General features: G+C 47.3%; 1 protein-coding gene across 1 annotated transcript in view; it reads right to left on the reverse strand.

The window, feature by feature from the left end:
• Window positions 1-27,599, reverse strand: part of LOC114866514 (potassium/sodium hyperpolarization-activated cyclic nucleotide-gated channel 1) — a 42,167-nt gene that overhangs the window by 10,265 nt on the left and 4,303 nt on the right. Inside the window, exons 2-6 of the mRNA XM_029168361.3 lie at window positions 26,874-27,297; window positions 15,159-15,320; window positions 8,833-9,051; window positions 4,791-4,937; window positions 2,612-2,852 (exon numbers count right to left, since the gene is read on the reverse strand). Coding sequence (XP_029024194.1) covers window positions 2,612-2,852; window positions 4,791-4,937; window positions 8,833-9,051; window positions 15,159-15,320; window positions 26,874-27,297 — 1,193 coding nt within the window. The remainder of the gene's footprint in view (window positions 1-2,611; window positions 2,853-4,790; window positions 4,938-8,832; window positions 9,052-15,158; window positions 15,321-26,873; window positions 27,298-27,599) is intronic.

The raw sequence follows: 27,599 nt of genomic DNA on the forward strand, positions 1-27,599 counted from the left end.
TGTGTGGTGAATGCTTGTCTGTCTCCATTTGTCAGCCCTGTGGCAGGTTGGGGACCTGTTCAGGGTCATCGGTTCATCCCACCTCTGGCTGGGACCGGCTCCACTGCCATCACGAGCATCACAGCTGATTGATATTTGTTTGAGGTTCTCCCTCTGTTGTTATTGCCTCCCTCTGTTTGAATATCACTTTCCGAGTATGATTCTCTGTCAAACTGCGCTGACCTCTTGTTTTGATCACTGACAAGCAGGAGGGTGTATGTTTTCATGTTGCCCTTACATCCACTGTAGAGGAAGAGGGATGTTTCATACACTCATTCAAGGATGTGAAAAGAAGCTCACCTGATAAAACATAGCCATTAAGTCCTTCCAGCACTTTTCGTGCAGGTTATGATTTTCCACTTTAAGTAGATACTTAGAAACTAGCTGGGAAACTCAGCGGCGTCACCGGAAGACCAAAGTGTGTTTGTGCATGTGCTTGTGTGTAAGGCTGGTCTTTGTTAACACTTCCCATGATGTGGTTTGACACGTGTCTGTTCCCTTGTCACAAGGCATCAGCGTTGACCCCCGGAGAATCGGGGATAAATTGCTGTCACTCGGTGTGTCGTGTGCCGTCATGGCAACCGCCTCTCCTACCCATGCTGTCCTCCACGACAGGATGGGTAGAAGAGAGAAGGAATTATGTTTGAGTAGGACATTGAAGCTCTCGTTGTCCTTCATAGCATAATATTATACTCTATTAGTCCCTCGGCCTTAGCCCGGCTTCACTGCGGAGCTGCTCTACCAGTATGTGATTCCATTCAGAGGCTCAGGCGTGATTACTATGACACCTTTTTAGCATGCAGATGTAGCTCTGACCATTGTTGTAGGTGCTTTGTGACCCACTGTCCTCATAGATGTCCTGTTCATTACTATGCTAATAGTTTCCTGTGGCCCAGCTCGTCTTTGTTACCCGCTCTCCGGTCTTCTGTCCCCCCCACCACCCCCCACCACCACCTCAACGATCTCTCATTCTGCCTGCAGTTTGGCCTGGTTGTAAGGAGAACGTGAATCACTGGAGAACAGGGGGGGAAGAGTGAGGTGCCTGGCACAACCAGCTGCTCCCGACTCAGGGCTCATCTACAAATGCCACACGCAAATGAATAAAAATACCAGATGGGCAGAAGGCAGCAGCAGGTGGCCGGGCATCAGCGCAGCAAAACGAACTGGGCACATTTTTAAATTTTTGGATGGATATAACGCACATCTTTTGATTTAAAAGATTAAACGGTTGATTAAAAGGGACCTCTTCTTTATGTTCTCCATGTTCTTTGCATGAATATTCACAGAACGTTAAAAGAAACAAAACTCTAAACTACTGGAACACTTTACTTGGATTAATAAATTTGTTTTTTAAATTTGGTACGCTTTAACTCTATGAAAGGTTTTATTGTATTTGTGCTGTAGTTCCCGGTGCTGTAGTGGTTTTAATTATTTACAGTATTATTATTTTAAACATAGCATAGCTGTAAAGTGGCCACATGCTTCATTACGCAGTAAGTCTGTAATATGGCATGTGCTGCTGGAAGCTTTCTGCAGCCGGGTGGCTACGCTGCTGTGGTCCACCATGGGAATCAAGGATGAAGAATGTGAGCACGGACAGTTTGCTGGAATAGACCTGTGACCTAGCGCCAGTGAAATTGTGAAGCCAGAGGTCTAGAGGCTAAAGGGGCATTTTCTCAAGGCACAGCACCTGAGAAGACATTTAAAGATTTGGCTGAACTGCTTCTTTAGGTTCTGGTTCTGGGTTGTTCAGGCAAAATGTGGCCAACTCATAGTTTACTATACGTTAGGTTAACATCAACAAGACCCATGTGTCCTGTCTCTCCTTGTGCTTTTTCGGTACAACTGCTTGGCTTAGACGCTCTGCTGCACAAACTGCATTTCCTTATTTCAAGCAAGCAGATTTGCATGAGACGGAAATCCCGTAGTTCCAACGAGCCCGACGACTCTTTCCTTTGTGGATCCAGTGCTGCCTTAGTTTGCTTGTGAAACATGAACTCTCTGCTGCAGACGCACCAAAGAGGAGGTATTCTTAGACTCCTCAGCCTTCTTCCATAGTGGGGATGAACTCCCAAGATAAAATATGCAAGAAGCTCCACAGTAAAACAGGCGACTTCGCTGCGCTTTCTCCTGCGTGTAGCTTTTGTCAGAGGAAGCAAAATGCAACAAATGACTTAATGGTATGGAAAAATGTTAAGAGAATGATGCAAAGGCCAGAACCAGAGAACAAAGTCAATATCTACACTAGCCGCTGTTTAGTGGTATAAGCATAAGCACACGGGCAGTGTTCATGTGTGTGCATGGCAGGGTGGGGGAGGAACCTCTGTGTGTCCTAAGGGATGCCTGATCCATGCCTTGGCCTACTCCAACAGCCAGATGAGCAGTTATATAACTGCAGAGGCTGACTAACGTCCAACGCTGGTTAATGAGAATCGCCATCTACAATAACATTGTAGACTTCTAACTTCAAACAGCATCAGAAATACCCCAGGCTCTGTATAGACTTGACTGTGACTGTAGTCGACACCTTTGTAATTCATGTTTGCATTTGATTGAAGTGGTTGTGCATTACCTCCAAAGTAGGATCCGTCCGTCAGCTTCATCTCCTTGTTGAACTTGGTGATGACGCTGGCCACGCCGTGCTGGATGAAGTACATCTTCTTCCCGACGGTTCCTTCCCGGATGATGTAGTCGTTGGGCTGAAACACCTCGAACTTCAACTTGCTCAGCATCCCCGTCACAAAGTTGGGGTCTGCGTTCGCGAACAGCGGCATCGTGGCCACAAGTTTCCGGCAATTGAAGTTGACAATTTCCTGGTGAAGGAGGAGGGAAAAATATGTTGATCACTGATAAGTCACTGACATTCTACTAATAATGAAGCATGGTATGACACAGAGGAGCACTACAAATCCTCTGCGAGCGTAAATGAATTGGATGCATATTGCTGCCTTATCCCTAATACTCCTAAAGCGCTTCCCATCACTCCTGAGAAGAAACTTTCTGGCACACGAGTCAGATCCTGATGAGTTTGCCCTCTGGTGTCGGCTGCAGGCCATCTCTCCGGTCTCATCCTGTCCCCTCAGACCCAGCGGGAGATTAGGAGCTTGTTGTCTGTTTACCCACACATCTCTGTTGCTGTGCAGATGGAAAGCCGGAGCGCTTGGCATCTGCGGCGGTATGTTGTTGACCCCCCCCTCATGAGGGATAACTCTTGTCCAGTGACAACGGGACAATAACAAAAAAAAAACAATCTCTGGGACGCTCACCAGCTTCGCGTCGATGAGGACGAGCAGAGACGCTGGTGTCGGCTAATGCCACAGGGCTCCAACCTCAATCACGCACCACCACTAATGAATTAGAAAATAAGTAGTTTTCATGGCCGGCCAGGAGTTCTCTTGGGGAAACAATCTTTGGCTATGCCTATTTAGGGATTTGTCTTAGAGTGGAAAATAAAGAAAAATAAAAAAACGTGACTAATACGTTCTCTGTGGTCGACGGAGTGTTTAACCAACCACCTGATTAACCATAGACGTCCTTTAGATAAAGTAATTCTTGACACGCTTGTTGTTCGCCCATGTCTCTACAACCGCGGTGATTATTAAGACTGAACGCTACTCATTGACTTCCTGGTTTCCGAGGTGAAAATCCTGCGTGGTTGCAGCTGCTCCGGGCAAAAGCATCTAAAGCGAAGCGTAGCACACAATGTCCCAATCAAGCAGGAGATCCGTGGGCTGATTTCATTCCCCTCCCTCGCCCCAAAAGTGACCTTGAGTGCTACCACAGTGCGTGATGCAGAGTCTGGGCCCAAACTGACCTGGAGCTGCAATCAACCCAACCCCCTCTAGTCTCCAAACACCGCAAACAATGCCCGGCAATCATTCCCTTGGCCTTAGTTCCAGAGTTTTATGTGAGTCACCACCCAAACTCGTTGAAATAACTGTTCATATCCTGCTTCGTTTGCCCTGGTGCGACTCTTTGGTTTTTTTTTTATGTGTTTACCCCAGAGGCGTAATCCGTGCAGACTGTGACGCTAGCAGCAAACTAAACCTGTGGGTCGTTCTGCATTGTAACTTGCACCCCTAAATCCCCTCACCTCCCCCCGAGCGACTGTGGAAGGCGACTTAATGGGGCTACATGAGAGGCGGTCACGATTCCTGCGATCGCCTCACCTTTTTAATTTGTCTCCTCCAGGATAATTACCCGTGTAATGTGCTGATATGAGGAGGTCAGCCAAGTATGCAGAAGCTGGTTACGGCCTCCGCAATAAAGTTCAGCGCCCCTTCTCTTTGGCTTTGTGAACGACTTAGAGAGAACTCTGCATCCTGCACCTGCGTGGCTGACTTCATAAAAGTGCCTTTTGTGCTGTTTTAACTGAGGATTAGGTCACACTTGAGCAGAGAACATCTTCATATTTTTCCCTCGTTGACGGGTGCTCTGTGGGTCCACCCAGCGTTCGGAGGAGAATCTCTTTGTTGTTTTTCTCCGTGACCTTCCTCTACGGTGCGGTGACGGGCATCTTCACGTGCCGGAGCGCTTTAAACTCATTCATGTCGAGCGTCCAAAACCTCAGAGTGACAGCTTAACCTGTCAGCGACGCTTTGTTTTTAAGGCGTGTGTATTTTTCACCCACTCCGAAAATAAAACTTCAAACAAGCACGGAGTCTCTGAAGGATCACGAGTGGGGGGAAAAAAGCCTTTGATGGAACCAGCGCTTAAATCTGCTTGGGTTTTTAAGGGAGCGCTTGTCTCACCTCTTTGAGCGGGTCGTTGAGTTCACTCAGGATGTTGTCCTCGTCAAATATCTTCCCCTGGTAGCGATGCTCGTAGTAGTCGTGGATCTTCTGTCGCATGTCTGCTGGAAGCTTGTGGAAGGACATGTATTGCTCCACTTGCTTATACTGCAACCACAAAGAAAGCACAAAAGGCATCGTGATGCGGCGCCGGCGTGTAAAACACCACCTTGTCCAGCGACCGTGTTAAAACCGAGCAGATGTTTTCAAAGTACACAGACAACGAAGCCGCACAAAAATGTGATCTCCGCCCGGTGTGTATTTGTGTCTCGGTATTGAGGACAAGCTGTGCTCTCACATAGTCACGGCGCTATGTCCTGGTTCTGCGTGCGGGGAGGGACGAGGGAGGCAGGTGGTGGAAGGGAAGCAGGAACAAGTACAGGCCCACAGCTATGTCAGAGCAAGGTAGCGGCTGTGATTATGTGAGGAAGCCCAGGCCCGTCGGCACCCAAGCTATGATCTAATGCGAACTAGCAAGCTCAACCTGATATCCCCAAGAGATCGGAGACCTGCGTGAAATAGCAGATGGTGGGGCTTGCATGACTGATGAAGTGAGAATTATTTGCACGATTTCCCTGGAATATTTTAGCTGTGTTTGCATCAGTTTTGAGAACGAGTATTAAGGAACAGTACTTTTATTTTTCCCATCTGCCAAAAGTCGGAAAACGACGCTCAAGGCGTTCCTCTGATTGTCTTTTTCACTATGCATGCTAGCAAGGTCGATAGCAGCAAACTGCTTTAGCTCATGGCTATTTCTGCTGATTTTACTAGAGTTGAGTGCAATCTTAGCAATATACTGACATTCGTAGCAAAATATGTTTTAATTCTTACTTCAAAGAATTAGTGGCACATATGGTTGAACCCAAAGAGGTGGAGAGAATTTGGAACATAATGTGCATAATAATGTTAAAGTCAGTGCCTGTATGACTGTTACTCACACTACATATGGCAGAGAGGGTTGCTGGGAGGATTATTTTGTGGCCTCGGCATCGGAGAGCCAGATGGTCTGTGACTCCACTTTTTTTTTTTTTTTTTTGCTGCACATGCATGGCTGGACACAGGACTTGTTCCATTTGTGTGCTTCAGCCAGCGACAAAGACAAAGAGACCCGGGTTTCTGGGAACTACTGGAAGTTTAGTGGGAGGATGAATTCTGGCCACATGAACCTGAAGGCAACTACTGACCGAACTGCAGCTCGGCTATTTCGATCGGCCTGTTCTGCCTCACAGTTTTGGAGGTGGGGAAACATGATCTTCCTAGTGTGTCCAAGGTCCCAACACCTGGAAATAAATCTCTCACTGCTGCTGGTAATCACAGCAGCTCCGAGGTTGCCCAGTCTGGCACTGTCCCCAATATGCCAGTGAAGGAGAAGACGCTTGAGTCCCACCACCACCGATTCCTCTCCCAGGTGCAGAAGGGTGATAAGCGGCCTTGGCTTTGTTTGCAGGGAATTCATTAGTGTTTGGAGAGCATCTGCAGTGGCTCAATGAGGCCACTGACTGGGAGGCCGTAGGGCAACCATGAGAATGACATAGTCTCTGATGCATGGCTTCCACCTGTACAGTAGGACAGGAGGTCGTGTCAAGCTTTCATGATATTGACACTACAGTTTTTGATACACAAATCCTTTTCTCTCTAGAAATACTCAGGACCCCTCGGTTCTGCAGCTGGCAGCAACAAAAGTGATCAAATATCATTATTGCCTATAATCCACACCTGTTGCTTTTACCCTGTCGTTCCACAATTCTTATTAAACGGCATAATGCTCCAATGAAACGAGGAGTTAAGTCAGATTGACATTAGACCCTAAATCCTGCATATGAAATGAGTCACCGCTTGGACGCATCCTAAAGAATAACTCTTCTGCTGCTGAATGACGCACGGCTGAATGCTGGCTTACAGTGATTCAGCACCAAGGGGGCAGCACAGCAGGCAGGCTAAGGTCATACAGGCTTTACAGCCTCATTTCCTTCCACTTCCTCTCACTAGTCCTTTGGTTCCCCGCTTCCTCTATGTCCTTCTCTTGGAGCGTTTCCTCCCAATAATGCGCTTGCTTTCTTTCCCATTTTTTTCTCTGGGGTCAAATTCGAAACAGGACAATAAATAACGATAAAACCATCATTTGAGGAGAAGTGCTTTGTCATTCTACAGTACAGTACAGTGTATCCTCCTTCTATGTATTCATAAATATCTGTCCTTGGCTAACTTCTAATCTCACCCCCCGTCCATTTTTCCTCCCATCCTTGTTTCCCACTCCCCAGCTGTGGCAGTGATGGATGTAATGACTAGAGGCTGAGCACCCTGAACCCATCCCTGCTGCTCCTCAGCCTGCTCCACTCACATGCACAGCCATGCAGCAAATCGGCCTGAGCCGAATCTGGCTCCACACACTGCAGCTCTGTTACCACGAGCATGGCGCTCACCGCCTCAGAGCTGTCACTTCAATGCCTGGGGGGTGGTGCTGGTGGTGGTGGGGGGGACGTTGAAAGGATAAATTCGGATGTAGATTAAGCAGATTTGCTGTGAAGCAGATGTACATCACGTCCCAAGCAAGAGATATGTCACTAATTTAAACAGTGGCTTCCAACGACTGACTCGTTGGCTGTGGGCGACCTGCTGTCGTTGAATTCTGGTGGAATGCGGCGTGACAGTTGTCTGTGTTTCTGTTCGTGGTCGACCATGAAGCGGTGTCTCGTATTGCGTTTAAAAACCTCTGTACCGTGCACCGACCAAAGTCTTCCCACAGACTGCTGTGTTCCACCACATCAGCAACTTTCTGGCCTGATTTTTCTTCATCTGCTGCAGCTCTTTGTAAGTGAACACCTGTGCTGTGGAGCAGACTGTTAATGATCAGTATAAAGATGGAATATGGTCTATCTTTACCCCTTTAGGTAGTTGATTAGATTAATATTCACTTTACATAGGGATTTTGCCATTTATATAATCTAGGCTCACTTAAATTGTGACTTGTGGATGACTTTGTATTATAATAACACCCTAGTAGTCGCAGTAGTAGTACTTTAGGCAGCTGATTGTCTTCAGTGATGAGCCTTAAGTGCTGTGTAGATGGCCACAATAACACAGAGGGATGGTTTCTCCTGATTGCACTCACCATGAGAGGCTGACAAGGTCAGGAATGAAACCATAGCCGCTAAATCACTGTGCAAATGAATGATGTGGTATTTAGCCAAGGTGACTCTGCTGAATTATGGCACCCACCCACAGAATAATTCATGTGTAATTCATGTTCACTGGGCATCGGTCCAGTTTTGCCTCTGTGCATATAAACAGTAACATGGACAGTAAGTTAAAAAATGGGCTTTTAGATTGTTGCTCAAATATACTTTATAATTATAACTTATTAATTATAAATTCTAACAAAGTATTTGAGAAAATTGTCTAATAATGGTTGTAGAGATTTCTACAGTAAGTCTTGTGTTCAGGGAATTGTCTAGAACCCTCAGAGGATTCACAGATGGTGGCTGGGCTTAAATAACGGATAACCCTCCATGCATAAAATAATAATAAAAATAAACTAAAAAAGTCAAATGAAAAAAAACTGGCAGCGTATAGACAATGAGAGGCTGTGGCCAGTCCCGTCAGCCCTGCTGGCCATATGTGATCTGCTTGGGGGCAGGAAATCCTCTTTCCCAGTCATCACCCCGGATGTTGTGATCTGCAAACACTCCACCCATTGGTCCATGGGGCCACTGAGGGAAGATCTAATTTATGTAAGTCTAGCTGAAATGAGCAGGGATGAGCAGTCGGACAGAGCAAAACCCTCAGACGAAGGCTTAAAGATGGTCCCGCTGCTAATTAGCGTGACTTACCTTACATTATAACAAATTATTAGCAGATTTGTCGGCCACACCGGGCATTCGCCTGCTTTACAGGATTACTTTAAAGTTGCTGACAAGCATTATGATGTACAGTAAATCATATAAATCAGCTCTTTTCCTTCAGTCTGCATTTAATATTACGTCCGCGTGCCTCTGCTTCTTACCTTCTCTTGGTATTGCCTGCGTGAAGAGTCCAGTGACTGGATCAGAGCCGTGGCGTGGCCCACAAACATGGCGTAGCACGTGGCGCCTACAATCATACTCAGCATGGTGATCCACAGGTCAGACATGCTGACGGGCGCCCGGGCGCCGTACCCGATGCACAGCATGTGGCTCATGGCTTTGAAGAGGGCATAAGAATACTGCTTACCCCAGGAGACGTTCTGCAAGGAGAGAGAGAGAGAGAGAGAGAGAGAGAGAGAGAGAGAGAGAGAGAGACGTGCAGGGAGTTACTGCCAGGCAAAACACGAAGGAAAGGGCTCTCCAGCGGGCAGGATGGAGAGACAGGCTTTCCTCTGATGGATCACTGAACCTCTTCCAAACATTCTGTCAGCATACTCCTCATGCCTCAGAGCCTAATGCCCTCACTGAGTGACTGAACTTTGTACCTTTTTCTATTTCACTCTCCCCTCCATCACTCAGTCCTCAGCCTCTCAACACTTCATGTTATTTTTTTTTTCCCCCCTGTGCCTCCACGTACCTGGCCTTACTGGCGTTACCATTTGCTAAAGGGCTGTTTGCAAGTGCTCGAGAAAAAAGGGGAAAAGAACATACAGACTTTGCATTATTTACGGGCGTCTGAAGCATCCTTCCCCTTAAAGCCCAGGGCCTCCACACAGCGAGAGGCGCACAGAGGGGAGGGGAGAGCTGGCTGCATTGTGTGCTTTCTCTCTCAGGTTGGCTTTTCGCACATGTTGAAATGGGATTCAGTGTTGGAGGCAGGAGGCTGACATGCTTAGCTGGGAGGATGAGAACCGCGGCTCCCCTCGCATGCACGGCATTCAGAGCACAGTCGTGCTACACATCAGCTTGAGGGTAGAGTCTTCCTGGAGGGAAACTTAGTGAGTCGGCTGCGAATGAGTCTTTATTGTAGTAGCGAAGGGACGTGACTTCTGATTGGGAAGCCATTCATTTTGCCCTTTGCCGACGGCTCACTGCCATCACGAGCTGAGCTCACAAAGTCCGTACTGGGCCATAATGCAATTAGCCGGGTTTGGGAGAAGCCATTCTTATTGTTACTCACTGTACGTTTGAACAACCGGAGCAGTTGCAGCAAACTGGGAAAACGAGCAGAAAAGCAGCCACATTAAGACAAGCATTTCTCATTTCTGAATCACATCTGGATGTCCTCATATTATTACGTCAGACAGGTACAGTGTTTGGCTGATATTTATATTTAGTAAATGCACTAATCAGACACCACTGCTCCTCAAAACCAACATCTTCATCCCAGAGTTTGATGTGCAGCATGCTTGTCACATAATGAGACAGTGTCAGAAAACAAGCTTTGTACTGTTCAGTGGTGGCATTGTGGTCTTAGCCAGGGTGCAACAGTATGAATGCCTGAGAGGCAGCTTTTTCTCATTAAAATCATTACTGGATCGTGTGCTGACTTCTGTAATATTGGCATTGGAATTCCTCCCTCAGCTTTGAGTGAGGCATGTGTCAGGGTTTGACTATGCCGTGACCTATGAGCAATACCATAAAAACAGCCTGAACCCTATAGAATCACAATGGTCTGTCTGCATCACTTGCATTTCAGAATCCCCCCAGATTTTTTTTTTAAATTTTAATTCTTTTAATCCACCGCTTTAGCCTCCGGAAGCATAATAGAAAGATTTGGATCTGCGCTCATTATTACAGTACATGTCAAATGTGGAAATGTGCCTTTTCCCCAGGGGGCGTGCAAATTCGCCAGTGAGCATCTGCACGCGCCCATTGAGGCTACATCTGTGAAACCCGGCAAGTTCCTATCTGCAGACAACTGTGACAGCTCTCTGGTTACGAGCCTCGTAGCCACGGCCAAGTTGCTGACTGCCCCAGTAGTTTCACCTACTGCGAACAAGGATTGCTGAGGAAGCGCTTCTCGCTGGATCGGATCTCACTCCACACAGAAAATCTAAGAAAAGAAATAAAAACTAGAAAACATAGCTAATGTTCTTCACTTGCTGACATAGTTTTCTGTGCATCACGTCCACGCGCTGGCGTCTGCTCCTGTCACGCCATCCCGCATTCTGCTCAACCACACACTGTTCATCAACTGGGATTTAGCAAATAAATTTACTGCTAATCATCTGACCCGGATGACTCACCAATTCTCATCTCCGTGTTGATTAGATGTTTCCAGACTGACTAGAAAATCTGTGATAATTATACTTGCCAGCTTTAATAACAAGCGGTCCAGTTTGCCTTGGCAGTTAATTTTCCTTCTACGAGTCACCAAAACACTGCTTGTGCCACAAATCTTACATAAACGACATTTGTGTCATACAAAATACATTAAAGTCTATATATATTCTCACAGACATGCAGAACAAATGCACCCAACCGTGCAAGTGGAACAAATGCCGTTTATGAGGTCATGGGCCTTTGGTGTCCTTCCACATCTGTACATGGAGCACGTGTGGCTGCGATGGGTCACTGTTTATTTAGCATCACGGCAGCAACGCTGTGTTGACTGTTGATAACGGACGAGTTGCAGGGACTCGCTGCACCTTTTTCCCTTTGGTGCACACAAAAATGGATGCAACAGAGACTGTCTGCAATGCTTTTTGGAATGTTTAGCTCTGAATAATTAGCTTGTCTTATACTATAAGCGTATTGTCATGTACAGTAGGAGGTGACGTCACGTCATTGGAACGCTTGTCATATTTCTGAATTTGTTTATGGCAGAGGATGAGATGCAAAAACCTTTGGAGCATTCTAGTATAAATTGCTGAATGATGGAAAGTGAAAGAAGTGATGGTTGAGATAAACTGACAGGTGCAGGTTGAGGAACTGCCTGCAGCAACATCAACCTTTCTAGACAATATGAAAGTTCCCGTGAGAGTAAATGATGGGAATCAGGACCTGTTTGTACTGTATTAGACTGAGCAGCTCCTTATTAACCGAGCTCGACAGATGAGAGACGTTTAAGCATGCTTAATAAAAGTGATGAACAGCCCTGATAAGCAGCGCCCCCCATGTGGGTGAGCGCCGTCTGTTAAACATTTTCCCCAGCAGTTCACAGCACTTCCACACTTTAGGACTATAACATAGAAAGTGACTGATGTATCAAAGCAAATGAGTCAGACAGCGTTTGCACAAAGTTTGGAAATGTCATTGAAGCAGCTCTGCTAATAATAATAATAATAATTCAGTTTCTCCTCCTTTCTTATGCTCAACAATTCCTTTGATTATAGTAAATGTGACCACGCATCAGATCTATTCAGCTCCTCCTGAGTTTTTCTAAATACTGTATAATTAAGGGCTGTATTTTACAAATCCAGTGACATCAGACCCTCGTATTCAATTTACTATGCAGTTTTTGATTGGACTGAGACGTCTGCAAGTTGAGCAGCTTTTTATTTAAGTGCCACAACTTTTAACTGGCCATGTGATGCGACCACTGATTATTCAGCACCCCGGTGGTGACTGTGGCCCAGAGGCGTTACAGTACTTGTTGTTGGTTCTGACAGATATTTATGAGACGTCATTTATTGCGTGAGTGCAGAGGACAGGATTTGACCCTCAACACCACCAGAACTCATAAAGCAACAAACAGAAATCACAGCGAGTTCTCGTCTCTACGCCCACATACGCATACTAACACAAAGCTGACTCAGCAGTTCACAGTAAGTGCAGCATAGTTTTATTATTAAGCTTAGGAACATGCATTTAGTAAAAAAACTTATGGAAAAAAAGTCCAGAGTGAAAGAACATGTGCCCTTTTTTTCCTTGTGCATTACTATCTTTAAAATACAGCTATAAAATTAAGTAACTAAATAAAAAAGCGTGCTGTTCATATGCAGCAGTATTTATTTTCCATTCGGGTGAAACCAGCAGATCTTGTTGTTCAAGAGCAGAGTAAAAAGGTTTGATTAATTCATAACTGGGCACTGAGACCAGCTGTTGGACATGACTCATTCAGGAGTTTGGGAAGAAGAAAGAGATGGTGAAGTACTGTAGTTTGTGTGGTCTGTGGATGAAAGAGGCCTGGACGAGTGACGGATGCTGTAGGGCAGTGGTGCGTGCGTGTGTGCGTGCGTGTGTGCGTGCGTGTGTGTGTGTGTGTGTGTGTGTGTGCGCGTGTGTGTGTGCGCGTGTGTGTGTGTGTGTCCATCTCTCAGCCCTGCACCCTCTCTGAGACATGAATCCTCAGTAGACCACTGCTCAGCTGTCTGTCGCTTTAATATGCGCCTGGGCAGAAATGGTTAAACACACAGGCTGCTGCACAAGCGGACAAAAGCAACAGCCCACCGGCCTCCTTCCTGAGCCAAAACAGCGACAGTGGCATTATCTTGTCTGGTGATTAAGTAAATGCTGCCTCTAAAGAGTAAGAATCCACTCTCAGGCCATTAGTCAGGAAGATAACAGCCCTATACCATGTTCTGCACCACTCAGCAGTATCTGCAGTCCTTGTTGGCCCCTCGCGTCTTCTCAGGATGGAGACAGAGAGCAACGGGAGGAAAAATATGACGCAATCCCAATTTAACATAGTCACTCTGGACCAGACGCGGCCCGTGAGGCCGACGCTGGCTCTGCTGCCAGGCCAGAGCACCACATTATGTTTTTCTACCTGCAGCCAACAAAGGGGGGGGGGGGGGTGCACATCGAGACCCGGCCGTTCAGCTCATGAGCGCTAATGCGTTGTGATGGTGTGAGAAGAGGAATCCCACGTGCGATCCGGGCTTTTCACTTTGGATTTGCGAGGCCCCGTTCGGCACGCACGGCCTCCGTTTCAGCCAGGCTCCACGGGGAACCTCTGCAAATTGCTCATTCTACCACATCACAGTCAGAAGCACTGTGGGCGCGAATCGGGAACCGACGTCCCACAGTAGCGCTCGCGTGCACGGCGTAGTCGACTCCACAATGCCTCGTTCAGGGCCGCGGCTAATGATCGTCTCACTCAATTATTTTTTGGATTGAGGATCTCTGAAGGAAGGTTCTGCAGAAGTACAGTAGAGCTAATGACAGTAATTTAATCATCACGAGAACAGAGGTAAAATTACTAATAAAGCAAATTAATTCCAAACAGAATTCAATTAAAATGTGGTTATTGTCATTTGAATTACTCTCTGTATGATTCATCCTCATTTTAGTGATGTAATACATCTTCTCACTTTCTTCTATTTGAACTGGAAATACAAGTGAGGGACTCAACTGTCTTGTGTACTTTTAAAAATATAATTGAAGTACAATAATTAAAAGAGCTGTTAAATTCTCTGTTGTACAGTGTTTGCTGCCTTTCACTGTGTAACTGTAACTGAGGAGTGGCTTTGATTTTCTACAGATTTCAGTTATCATCCAACCCACTTCCTGCACTACTACATAACTTGAGTCCATGCTTTCTGACCACTGATGGTGTCAGTGCTCTCAAAACATGCATTATCTTATCCAAACACATGGTAACACGCTAGATTACAGATTCAGACTACTGATTCATAAAATTTATGCTAATCCTGCTTCACTGGTCGAGTTGTTGTGTTTTTGACCTTTTCAACTCCAGAGTGTTTACGTGCTGTAGGTGCGTTTGCTAGTCTGCAAACAAATGGCTGCAGTCAGATGATGTCACTAGATTATTTCTGTGCACAAGTTGTTCTTCATTTTCACCTTGGAGTGTGAATCTGGCGTCGTGTTCGTCAGAGGAACGTTGTGCGTTGTCAAAGCGTGTGTGCGTAATAAGCTGTGTGACGCGGTTCATGTCTGAGACACTCAGCAAGGATGAATCATGGCGGTTATGTGGAAAATGATATCACTGCAAATTCACTTTGGTGCAAACGGAGATGGATAATGTCTGTTTGGATGAATAACACATGCTACTTGGTATTGGACTGACTCGGGCAACTTATTGCCTCCAAGTAAAAAAACAAGAGCGGGACACGGAGGACGCTGAGGAGAGCTGACATTCCAACCTCCAGTCCGATGCCCCTGAGCAGTCCGTGTGCATGTGAAGTACAGAAATGTTTGTCAGGGAGAAGGAGATGAGAAGGCAGACGAGTTTCCCGGGCGAGCATTTACAATCAGCGTTGCCCAGGAGGCCTGTACGCACTTCTACACTATCACATCGCTCTGAGAGGAACAACCACGGTCCGTTTGACCCCATCTCCCAGGAAGACAAGGAGATGGAGAGACTAAATGATGCACGCAGAGATCTAAGTCATTGGCTGTATAGACAAGGAGCATGAAGAAAACCTAGGCAGCTGCTGCAGGTTACTCCAGTACTGTACGTGTAGACCAATAAACACTGAGAAGCAAAATAAGAAACGAAAGAGAAGAGAGCAATACTTACAACCATACCGTTTAGGGACACCCAGCAGTCAGGGGGGAAGTCTTGGAGGAGAGGCACCAGATACTGGAGACAGCCATCCCAGTGACACAGTAGCAGCATCATCCCTATCAAATTAAATATTCTTACCACCGCACTAGCCAGGTCATAGGTCATATGGAAGATCTGTCAATGAGAAAGAACAGAGAGACACAGATTAATTAGGTTTAAAATGGGTCCACAGGCGTGTACGGTGACAAAGTCCATTAAATAAAAAGAAAGAGGTACAGCACAAAGTCACTGTTTGGCCACATGACCGGTACGTGGCCTTTTTGTGTGTGTGTGTGTGTGTGTGTGTGTGTGTGTGTGTGTGTGTGTGTGTGTGTGTGTGTGTGTGTGTGTGTGTGTGTGTGTGTGTGTGTGTGTGTGTGTGTGTGTGTGTGTGTGTGTGTGTGTGTGTGTGTGTGTGTGTGTGTGTGTGTGTGTGTGTGTGGGGGGGAGAGCACAGTTTATCACGGCTGCTTTACAAAGCAAACCGACCCGAGTGAGATGACAAAACGCCGAAAAATCAGGCGGCAAACGTGGATAAATGCCACGAGCCGGGGCTCCTGCTGGTGTGGCCGTTTTAATCAGAGCGGGAGGTTTCAGAATAGAAAGTCATCAGAGGGGTTAGCAAGCGTGTCTGCACTGAGAAGCTGTTTCACTTACACTGAACCTGAGCACAGAGAATTGACTCACGCCTGGTTGGCCGGGGCAGTAATTCAGAGTTTCTCATTAACATGGAAAAGCCATTACCTCTTTCCAGGTTGGTTATTTCATCATCACCTCACACCGACGCTCCATCCCCAGCATTGGAAAAGGTAAATTGGTCGAATGTGGGCAGAATATGGAGGCTGACACGTTAGTTTTGCACAATAAATTAGCTAATTTATTGATTAATTGGGCTTCTCGTGATAAATAGCTATTTTTATGCTTCAAATTCTCCATTATACATCACATACAGTAATGAACCTCTTTTAATGAAGTAATGAACCTTTTTTTTTCATTTTAACTGCATATTAGTCCAGTTTAATCTTTACTTTTATTAATTTTGTCATTTTAAGTTTAAAGTCACACCTTCTGTCTTGCACAATGGGGAAAAAAACATCAGTTTTGATGATGACAGTGAAAATTATACTTCATCTTCTCACAAAAACCAAAGTAGAGAAAAAGTGTGTGCGTGTGTGTTCCTGGCTTCATTCTGAGCCTGTGTTGCTTTCAGTATCTCCCCATCACAACTCTCCCTGAACCCCAGGTGTTTTAAAAGCTCTTTGAATCCACATCTCTCCTCCCCAGTGCATTGTGACTGTCCCATCACCTTTCTGCACAAAGGACAGTGGCCACACACAAAACAGAGCAGAGAACAAGCGGCTGAGCTGATGCTCAGATCCCTCTATGGTTCAACTATTCCACAGAGAGATACAATGCACTGCCCTGAAAGGCTAAAATTAGCTGCTAGCTTTACAGGATGACTGTCTCCGTGCACCCAGTATCTCCACAGCTGCCTGTGACTTTATTCTTAATTTAGCAGAACTCCATCATCACAGTTTGATGACATAATGGGAAGGAACAGCAGACGAAGGGAGAATGGGAGAGGCGACAGCAAAGACGGCAGGAAATAAAGGTGATTGTTAAAGGTACATATTCCTGGAGGGATGCAAAATGGTTGTAAAACAGGAAGTATGGTTCATTTGAGCATAGCAAAAGATTTAGACCAGACAGAAATAGAAAAGGGTTGAATGCCTCCTTGTACCTTCCTTTTCAAAGCAGATATTTGAAGAACACAACAAAAGAGAAAAATAAGGGTGTGCAATTTGGGGGGGGGGGCAAATGGTGAGATGGAGCATGCGTTTGTGTGAAGGTTGCAGAGAGGTGTTTTTAGAAAATTTCCCAGGGATGGTTTCGCTTTGCTGGCAAACCTTAGTGACTCAGCTCCACCCCAAGGACACAGAGGCCACGGGGGAAAGATGGAGGAAAGCGTTAACAGCGCTGGGTTTGTTTGGGTTTGCGTATCGGGGGCACCGGTCAGAAAAGTTTGCTAGTGGCAGCAGGTAGCTGTGAGGTAGAGGTCTATTATTAGAGCTCTTAATAATAGAGGCTCTTGGTGTAGATGACTGGTCAGGTCAGGGGATTATACAGAATAACCTTCATTGTGACGTAGGGATGCATTAGGATGATTTTTAACAGCTGGAAACGCTGAATATCCGTTCTGTCTTTTGGTAATAGGTACATTAATTACAAGATTAGAGCTGTAGGAATGAAAAAGAACCGAAGGAGCGAGTTTATAGGTTCACACTCAGAGAGGGCACAGAGGTCTGCTGTGGAAATGAAGGATTTTCAAGATTTAACATTCAGGGGACTTTATTAATCCCAGTGGGAAACTGCTTTGCCTCAATCAGAGCTCCGTTCTGCACGGAATGGAGGGAACCGGGCAGCATCACTCCACTAACTCCATTATTAGGGGAGAAATCCAAACATGGCCTGTGTTTCCACTCCAGAGAGCCAGCACCATGTTCCGCTTATCAGCTCTTGGGTTCCACAACTTTTTAAATATGCTCGCGCTGGATCGTCACTCCGCAGCTTTGTGGCTGAGTGTTTACGAGATTATGATATGCGGCGAGGACTCGGCGAGGAAAAGGGGAAGTGTGCGTGCGGCACACTTAACGTTGATGCAGGCGCGCACCCGCAGTGAGGGAAGTTGAACCAGATCTCAAAGTAAAAGCCCCACAGTGCTGACTAAGCCCTTATGTTCAGGTAAAATAAACTTATTTCATTATATTCAAATAGCACAGCACTCCTGTACACACAGAGACTCCTTAACACTCGGATCAGGACACCAGACTTGACATGAATGTGCCAATGAGCGAAGGGGGCGTCAGCTGGAACAGGCTCCCGTCGACCCTGCGACCCCAAGCAGGATAAGCTGCGTCGATAATGAGGGGATGTTCCTAATGTTAGACACAACAAAGCAGAACTGGAAAAGGCTTGCGTTCGCGAGCCCAGACCGCGCTGCTCAAATATAGGCTTAGACTTGAGTGCGTGGAGCTGAAATTTGACGGCGGACAGGGGCGTAGTTCAGCGTAATCCTCTAATACAGTGGAGACAAAAAGCCAAGATGTGAAGTGATCGCGACGCAAGGTCACGCGGCGGTCGCGTGCACCCGGCGCGGCACCCGTGCACGTTGGGCCCGTCCCCATCCATCCAACCACACATCCCCGTAGAGCAGATGAGAATACAGACTCTGACCGCAGGTAAAAGCCAATATGTCTATTAGTAGTTGTTTGAATGCCGTAGAGGTGGTGCAGCCTATGAGAAGTGCCCTTCGTCAAAACACAATTACAAAGTGTTCTTTATGCATCTTCTTTTTGGACATGGGTGACCTCTGTCTGAGGTTAGTGAGGATTAGCAAGGGACTAATTTGAGGGGATTAAATCCACCACTGGCTATTACGTTGAATGATGACAAAACTGCTTCCAGGAAAATCTGGAATTCTCCCGCTTAGCATCGTCTTGTAAATCTCCTCTTGGAACCCTTTGGGGTTTTTGCTTAATCACAAAGCTACAGTTGAACTTGGACTTGAAAAATCATATTATCATGTAGTGGGAATTGACTGGGACTTGGCTCGTCTCGTGTTTTCTTCTCAGCCGCCGGACTTTTCGGTTTGTCTTGGACTTGATTTCTGTATATTTCCAGCGCCATTCGCTCTCTTCGAAGATGCCGCTGCTTAGGACAAGTAATTATAACTCACATGACTGTATTGTGCTGCGGATGAGTGTGTTGATTCATGTGTTGTTCAGCAACAAATGCATATAAATAGAGTTGGCACTACTGTATCTCAGATGCTCTGACCTACACAAGAAGACACATCTTATTCTGTGTCATATAAAAAACCGACTGTTAATGGTTTCCCTCCAAAATAAAAGCTGTGGATCTCTGACGTAGAGTTAGAACATTTAGGTAACGAGGTCCAACAGTAATTTGTAGCCACCGACTTAATTAAAAGACAAATGGAGATCGATTGGATCTTTACACAGGCTGAAAAACAAGCAGTGATCTATTAATGTAACAGAGGAGGCTTTAAAGAGGCCGTCATTGTTTCTTTACTGCACCGACTGCATGACAGGCCGCGTCTAAGCCCTTCCAGCAAAAGTAACAGTGTTTTACTGGATTACAGCCGCTCAAGTATTAGGGTGGAATGCAGTAGATGGTCAAGTCGTCGGCCGTGTCCGTGTTCTCCCTTGGAGCTCATTGCACTGTATCGCGAGCCCAAGCGGCCTTGGCCGCCGTCTCACCCGCTCCGCGTCTATTTTGGTCGTGTGAGCGTGATAACCCCAACACTTCTGTTCCGCCTTAATCTGTGCTCTACTGTTCGGAGCTGCATTGGCAGGGGCAGCATCCCCCCCGGGAGTGGAACTCGCACAGCCACGGGGGGTGGGGGGTGGGGGGTGGGGGCGTCTCTGATGCTCTGCATGGACATCGTCTGTGAGGGAGGCGTTACGGCTGCAGAACCTTAAACGCTGACGTTAAACCATCCAGAACAGGCTCAAGGCTTAAAGCCTGACCTATGTGGGAAAAGCTCAGTGCATCAGGGGAGCAAGGAAATGTATTTATGGACGAGGAGGAGCATGAACGCGCTATTGATTTGTACCTGTAACACGAGCCGCGGTAACAAATCAACACATCAGCTCAGCTCCAAGAAAACATGCATACGCGACATCTCCGAACTCAAACAGCAACACTGCACCTATGCACCGATCCGGCGCCGAGGGGAAATACTGTACGCCCAGAGGCCAATTTAATGCAGTGGGTGTGGACGCATTGTTTAGAATCGTGCCAATGGTTTCAAGAACAACTGTTTTCCCAAATGACCCCTTTTTCCCTCTAATTGTCTGGTTACGTAAGTCTGATTCAGTTTGACAGCATCATTTCAGGAAAGTCCAAGTCCTCAGTTAGTCAGTGTGTGACAGACCTGATGGAGAGACAGACAGGGAGGTAATGGAGAAGCAACACGCGCCCAAGGCTGCTGTGAGCAAGTATGAGCAAACACCAACATGCAGAGAGCAGGATCTATGTGATGAGTGGTAATTATTTAAGATTGAGACTTGCTTCGTTTGTGAACGTGCACATGCAGTAGTGCAAGGCGGCAGGTTGACAGTTGCGAACAAGGGTGAGGACGAGGAGCGATGAAGAGGAGGGCTGAGCGCCGTGGCCCCGAGTCCGTGTTGTGTTAAGAAGGCAGTCAGGGAAGATTAGCGCCCATGTGAGAGCAGGAGGGATTTGACTGGATCGCACAGTGTGACCTGCTGTGCTCGTGTAAACATCAGCGAGATGAACCTTTGCTAACACCGTTTATATCAAGGACACACTCGCTTTGAATAATAATAATCCCCCAACTTCCCGCTATCGGTTCGTCATTAAGGCCAAAACGCCACGTACCGGTCATGAACGCAGCTGTGTCCCGTTTCATGGTCCCAACCAGCCGCCCCGACCTCCTACCTGCAAATATAGCTATTGTGCGCCACTTAAAACCTCTTAGAACATGTGGCGCTGCACTTCCATCGGACGGCGTTGTGCTCAGACCTGAATTGAAAAGCACAGCTGTTGTCATGGCAGATTGACAGATTGCGTCGCCAAATCCACCCGATGCAGCGTTAACTCTTGGGACGTGAAAGCAGAGGAAGACGTCTAATTAATGGATGCACACATCATTACAGGATGTCTGCCATGATTGGGGGTGGCCCCATCTGAATACCCACTGATGGGAGAAGATACTGTAGAGTGCCAGGATGACTGCTGCATCTGTTTCCCTTGATGTAAGCTCCAATAACCCACCAGCAACGCACGGGCAGTGGCCACTAACAACAACCCGCAGAACAGAAATAACAAAGATTAGCCTAATCTTCGCTCTTATCACTTTAGCCCCGCCCACATACTACAGTATATCTGTCATCTGTCTGCTTACTGTACTGGGCACATCGTGGGGGGTAGGGGGGATATCCCATAGGAAAGGGTGGAAGATCACAGCGGCTTTGGCTGTTTTCATGCGCTGAACTCCGCGGGGGCTTACTGCATAAAAAAAAGAATAATGCTGCAAAAAATAATGAGCAGATGTTGGACAAGGCTGCAAATGTTGATTGTGTTTGACTTGTGCGGGCCAGTTCCACCGCCAGTTCCACCTCGGGCTCGACAGCGGAAGACGCCAGTGGTTGGAAGCCACTGCATCTCCCATCTCACTGCGTTCACTCGGCAAGAGTCAAAAATAGCCTTGGACGAATTCTAATTATAAGACAGTAGCGCGTGAGACTTTACATTATACACACACAGTGGTGAGGACAATGAATATGACCCAGCGTACCTCAGTTGATACAAGGACTGAGAAAATGACAATGCTGTAAATGTAGATGTATAAACTGTGCTCTTCTAATTTGATCAACACTGGTTTGACATGAACTCTGGCTTCTCCACCATATGGTGAAGCTATTAACACTCGGCTGCAGTGAACAAGACCAACTACTGTAGCAACAGAAGCAGTGATAAGTGGTTTGGCAAGAGGGGGGGCGGCTGAAAGCTACACGAGGGGGGAAGAAAGACTCAGCGAGCTGAGCGAGGACACGATTCGAGGCACGTTATGTTCATCGTCAGAGAGCTGTGTTTTTAAACTCGGAGGACACGACCGCGCAGGAGGAGGGGGCGAATGCGTCGTCTTGCCTTTTTGGTTGAGAGTCCATTAGATTGGTTTTTATTGTTTTTTTGTCTAGTTTGAACGTCTGGCAGGGGGAGAAGCACGGGACTCATTCAGACAATTCCAGCCGCGTTGTTTCTCATTCGTCGAGGGCAGTGCTGGTTAAATAAGAGCCGTCAAACGCGTGACAGGCAGACTGTCGCACACAACGGCACGTGACGGAGCCGTTCAGCCCCCCGCGGGCAGCGACTCCCGCTCATCGCAGCCCGACAAACGCCTGCCCGGCCGCGTTGTGCAGTCAACAGGGAGGGGCTCCGTCCACGGCCCACGGCCGCGTGCAGCGTCCGTCGGTCCATCCGCAGCGGAGGATTTATGCGACGGGGACCTCCAGCCTGCATAGAAATGCTAATTTGTTAGCTCCCTTCATAAACATGTTTTAAGACGCGCCGGACCGAGAGCGACCAAGCGTGCACAAGCGGCGCCGATGAAATATGCAGCGAGCGAAGGAGAGGAAGCATAAATCCACTGTTCCGTGGCCAAGTGCCTCGTAGCATTGGACGGCAAATTTGCTTTCGCACATGCTTCGGTGACAAATGCCATGTGTTTCTCCAGAAATGCATAATAGTGGGTTTGCACAGCGCTTCTCGCTAGGTAGCATGTTCACTGCGTTGGGATGATTCGATTGGGAGTTCACTAGGTGCAACACTGACCTATTTTTATCCACTGAACAGGAATGTATCACCCACCTGCACAGAGATAACGTCCATTTACCTGAACCCGCTGTGCATCCTGCCGCTGATCGTGTCTGCTCCGGAGCAAAGTTGCTGTTGCTCAGTTTTCTCAGAGCAGCTTTGATGAAAACCAGACTTATATTTGACATGAATAAAACACCAAATCTTGGCTCACTAACATTTACAGTAGACTGTGCATATTATTTTACCACAACTACTTTATTTGTGTGTTTCAGTCAAAACCTTTTAAGTTGAATTTGCTTGCATGAAACTTCGCTGTTTTAATGTGTTTTATCGTTTTTGCTGCAGTGAAGCTTCCACAGTTTTGAGTTAATGGCTACGAAGAAAAAGAAAAAGCCCATCAGGCCACATCTATCCTGGAGGTTGTGACATATTCAAAGCATCAGCCCTGCAGATCGGGTCAGACCGACAGGAAGCAGTCGTTTACAGACACCCGCTAAAGGCTCTGTTGTCTTTTAGGTAGTGGGGTGAACAGCGGAGGTTGATGTCTTTGGTTTAATGACCTGTAATTATACACAACACAATAGGAAATCTATCGTCACACCGGAAACACTGTTACTCGCCTTTCTGTTCCCATCAGGCCTTTCTCTCCTTCAGCCTCACGAGCACTTCATGACTCAGCACAACGTCTGAGCGCGTGCGTGATTCTGCACCTGTGTCTCTGCCTGAGACCAGGGCGCTCGCCTTAAGGCGCCCGGCGCTTGGCACGGCCTATTCTGAGACAGGTGAGCCGGGGCCGCGGGCTCCGCGGCGCAAAGCCGACTAATCTCCTCTGTCACCAAAGTCTCTGCTGCTGAGGCGGCAAATTACAGCGTGCAGCGGCTTGGTCGCGATCGCTCCTCGCCTCACGAGTCCCGCACGGTGCTCTGTGCTGAACCAGCGCCGCGATGGAGGCTTTTACTGCTGTGTCTTCGTTGTCAAAACAGTTTTGATAAAGAGAAAACTATAAAAACACATCTGCTGACATTCTGTTGACTTGGTGCCGTCACCGTGTCTGATTAGAAGGGGGGGTATTTCTGCACAGAGCAGATTCAGCCAGTAATGTAGTTAGCTGCCACTACTACCTAGATCTAGATACCCAGGTCCACACATTTTCCCCATTTCGGATCAATTTACCAGGCGAGCGGCGAATCATCCGTGCGCCTCTGCTCCACACGGACACTCTAATTAAACTGATAACTTACATTGGGCTGAGCATTATCTTAAAAAAACACCCAGCTGAAGGGATGGAACGGCCTCACATTCAGAACCTTGGTATTTAAGGAGCATGAGGTGCTGTGACAGTACGTGGCCGCCGTGATCGGAGAATGAGCTCAGGCTGTGATGCTGCTGTCGACTGAACCGGGTTGTGCGACTGCTGGAGCTCTGTGGTCGTGATGCACGTGGCACCATCGAGGGGAGACCTCGCTCCTGTCCCGCTCGCGTGCGTGCGTGCCAACAGCGGCGAGTGAAACCTGTCTCTACTGTTTCCACTGACGATCACTGTGGGAATGATTGTGTAGCTCCCAGCGTGAGACGGGATCAGACTACGTTTAACTGTTATGTTGCCCAAGACGTCGCGCGCTGTGAAAGAGGAAACCAGCTGCTAAATCGGGAGGCAGATATCTCACAATGCTTAAAATTATTACATTATCTTTAACACATGATGCACTATTGTGTTCAAAAGGAAATCATCGACTTTCGTATACACTGCATAACAGGATTAGTCCTAAATTGCGAGTTACAGTGTTTAGCTACTGTATATTAAAATATATTTTCATGCTGATATCACAGTCCCCTCAGGCAACCTCTGACTGTAACACACAGTCCATACTAGTGTCAGCTTGGCTGACAAACCTGTCAATGAGCACTTACGGTCAATAAACCGTTGCCCGTGACTTAAGCTCAGTTTCTGGGGAGTTTGAGCCCGTAAAAAACCAACAGACTTCGCCCCGGGGCTTTAGAAAGGGTAGATGCATCCCATGGGCCCGATATGGTGCCACAAGCTCAACCTGAGCCCCCCTGCCCCCCTGTCTGAGCTGGGATCTGGCTACAGACCTGGTGGCTGTGATAAGCCAGATGTGGCACCGGGAGCTCTAGGGATTCTCTGCAACAAAACGTTTCCCCCTCGTCTCCTGCAGCTCTTACCCCTAGTTATTAGCTACAGCCAACCAAAAGCACTTTATGGGGGATATCAACACCTATTATTGGCTCATAAGTTATAGCATCAATGCAGTTGGGCAACAATTGTCGTCGGTGACTATAATGGGGATAATTATCTGTGCAGCGGAGAGGGCATGGAATATTAAGAGCAGCATGAGGGAGCTGGGCTTGGAGATGACCGTAGCAGGGGGTAAACCACCCTTGAACGGTCTAAAGATGTTCCTTAAGATGAAAAGGGTAAAAAATGCCCCTGACGACTCTTCTCATTATTCCATTTAATCGTTAAACACTTTGCCATTAAAAACGAGTCCTCTGGCAGCCGGTACAGTCGAGCAGAGGAAACCGGTGACTAAGAGATTTCTTTTTTTTAATTTTTTTCCCTTTGGGACGGAAAATGTTAAGCTTCCGTGTTTGTACATGGACTGTTTAAGCTCCCGCCATGTTTGCCGCCCTGCATGACCTTCATATATAATAATTATATCTATATAAACAAACGTGTGACAGCTTGATTTGCATTGCTTCCATTGTGTTGCACAAATAGTGTAGAAGACGTTGACGCTTTGGACGGAGACATAAACTAATAGTGAATTATTATAATTAGAAACGGGACAAACCTTCCCGTAAGAGCCCCTTGGTACAGACAAATGCAGAGGAAGACGCGCTGAGCATGAGGCCGAGCAGGAGCAGCGGGCTGTTTCCAGGCAGTATGACACATCCTCACGCACGGCGCTGCTCCGCAGGCTCACTGTACATTCATTAACCTTGCAGCTCTATTTGTGCTTCTAACCTGCTCCATACTGTCGCATCCTCCCACCGCGCGCAGCCACAGCATATAATGTCCTGCTCCGTCAAAACTTCATAAGCAAATCCCCACACGGCGCCAGCGCCAACGTAATAACACAGAGCTGTGTGTGTGTGTGGGGGGGGGATCCTGCTCTAACGCTAAAACCGTATTTGGCAAAGCCTGAATAATGTTTTGCTCAGGCGTGAATAACGCTTTTGTTTTTCAAATGTCACATTTACGCTGTGACGCTAATAAAAAGCGCTTTAAACGTGAGGCGACAGGAACCCACGAGCTGCACCGCGTGACGCTTCGTTGGTACGTGAGCGCGTAGATGAGCGTTTCCCTGCACTGTAAATGTTCTCTGATCCATAGCACGGGGGCTGGGGGTTGGACGCTGAGTTCTGGCTGGGTTCTAAACATGACTAATGAATGTATTGGGTGATCTTATAACTGCTTATTCTTCACAAGTTAATAGCATTTGTAGGTTTTATAAATGCATCTACAGTGAAATTACTATTCTTGTATAGTAGAAGTGTGGAGGATCAGGTTGAGCCCCGACAACGACAGTTTGCTTCAAACACCCAGCTCGGATAACAACAAGGGAGGAAGATGGACAGGGAGCGAGGGGGCAAGGACGAGCTGCGGTGTAATGCTGGCGCTGGGGTGTTGGATGGTGTCTGCAATGTGTCCATCTGCCAGAATGGCTAGTTTAACGAGCGACACCGAGGAGAGGCGCAAGCGTCGGATCAGTCCGCGCGAATGAAATCGTTACCGGGAGAAGGAGAACATTAGAGCTTGGTTAAATAGTCTGAGTCAGGGAGCGCAATGACTCGGCAGAGGGTAATAATGTATCACTCTCCGTTATGTCCAGTGGGGTTTAACCTTGTGGATGCTCACACAAGATCCGCCGGAGTCATGCAAGACGACCGCACCAGCAAAGTACACGAGCTATCCGCATTACACGATGCCCCGAGTCCAAATAAAACCACTCCACAGCTCCAGCTGAATCACTGCTCTGAAAAGCAGAGGTAATTACTTTAGATTTCTGATTCTGAATTAATTTCACCCATCGGTGGACTCGGACCGGCCTTTTCCGCTTGTTATCCGCGGATAGGCCCTACGTAGCAGTGATTGACAGCACCCATTATTTTTACATGTGCACAATTATACCCGTGCGTTAACCTTTCAAGGTTGATTCCGTGCTGCTGGGAAAAACCGCCCACCAAGAGCAGGGACCACTGCACGACGCACACGCGCAGGTATGACACTTTTCCAACAATATCTGCTTCCCCCCCCCCCCCCACTTACTGACGAAGACGCCAAACGTACTGTATACGCACCTCCTCCCACTGATGAATGTATCTGATGAGTCGTGACAGTCTCAGCAGACGCAGGAGACTGAGGATCTTAGTGAAGCGGACGATTCGCAGGGCGCGGGCTGTTTTATAAACTTCCGAGTCAAAGCCTTTCTCCACTATTAAAAAGATATAATCCACCGGAATGGACGAGAGGAAGTCCACGACGAACCAGCTCTTCAGGTAATTCATCTTGATGACTTTGGGATCGAGGATGATTTCCGAGCTCTCCTCGTTGACGATCCCCGTCCTGAAGTTCATGACCAGGTCCACCAGGAAGATGGTGTCCGAGGCCACATTGAAGACCAGCCAGGTGGTGGTAGTCTGCTCTGAGAAGAAGGTTATTCCCACAGGAATGATGATTAGATTCCCCATCATCATGATGAGCATTATCAAGTCCCAGTAGAACCTGTGGAGCAAAGCACACGAATCAGTGATGCAGAACACGCTTTGTTTCTATAACGAGGAATGACTGAGCATTTCCTCCACCTTCTTCTACTGGAACAAAAATCACATTCATCTAACGGGTATTATTGAAGTTGCCTGCGTGTCCTTAACGCCCTTGCCCCCCTCCTCCTCAGGACGAACAGAAGCAAAGCGATCCATCGCTTCACGATGCGGCCCGAGCCGAGCAGCCGTGAATGTCAATAGGAGCTTTCAGGAATCTGTGTGTCTCGTGCTAAAAACTGGGCTCTGCTCGGCCGTACGTCC

The sequence above is a fragment of the Betta splendens genome, chromosome 12 (assembly GCF_900634795.4).
Source record: "Betta splendens chromosome 12, fBetSpl5.4, whole genome shotgun sequence".
NCBI lineage: Eukaryota > Metazoa > Chordata > Actinopteri > Anabantiformes > Osphronemidae > Betta > Betta splendens.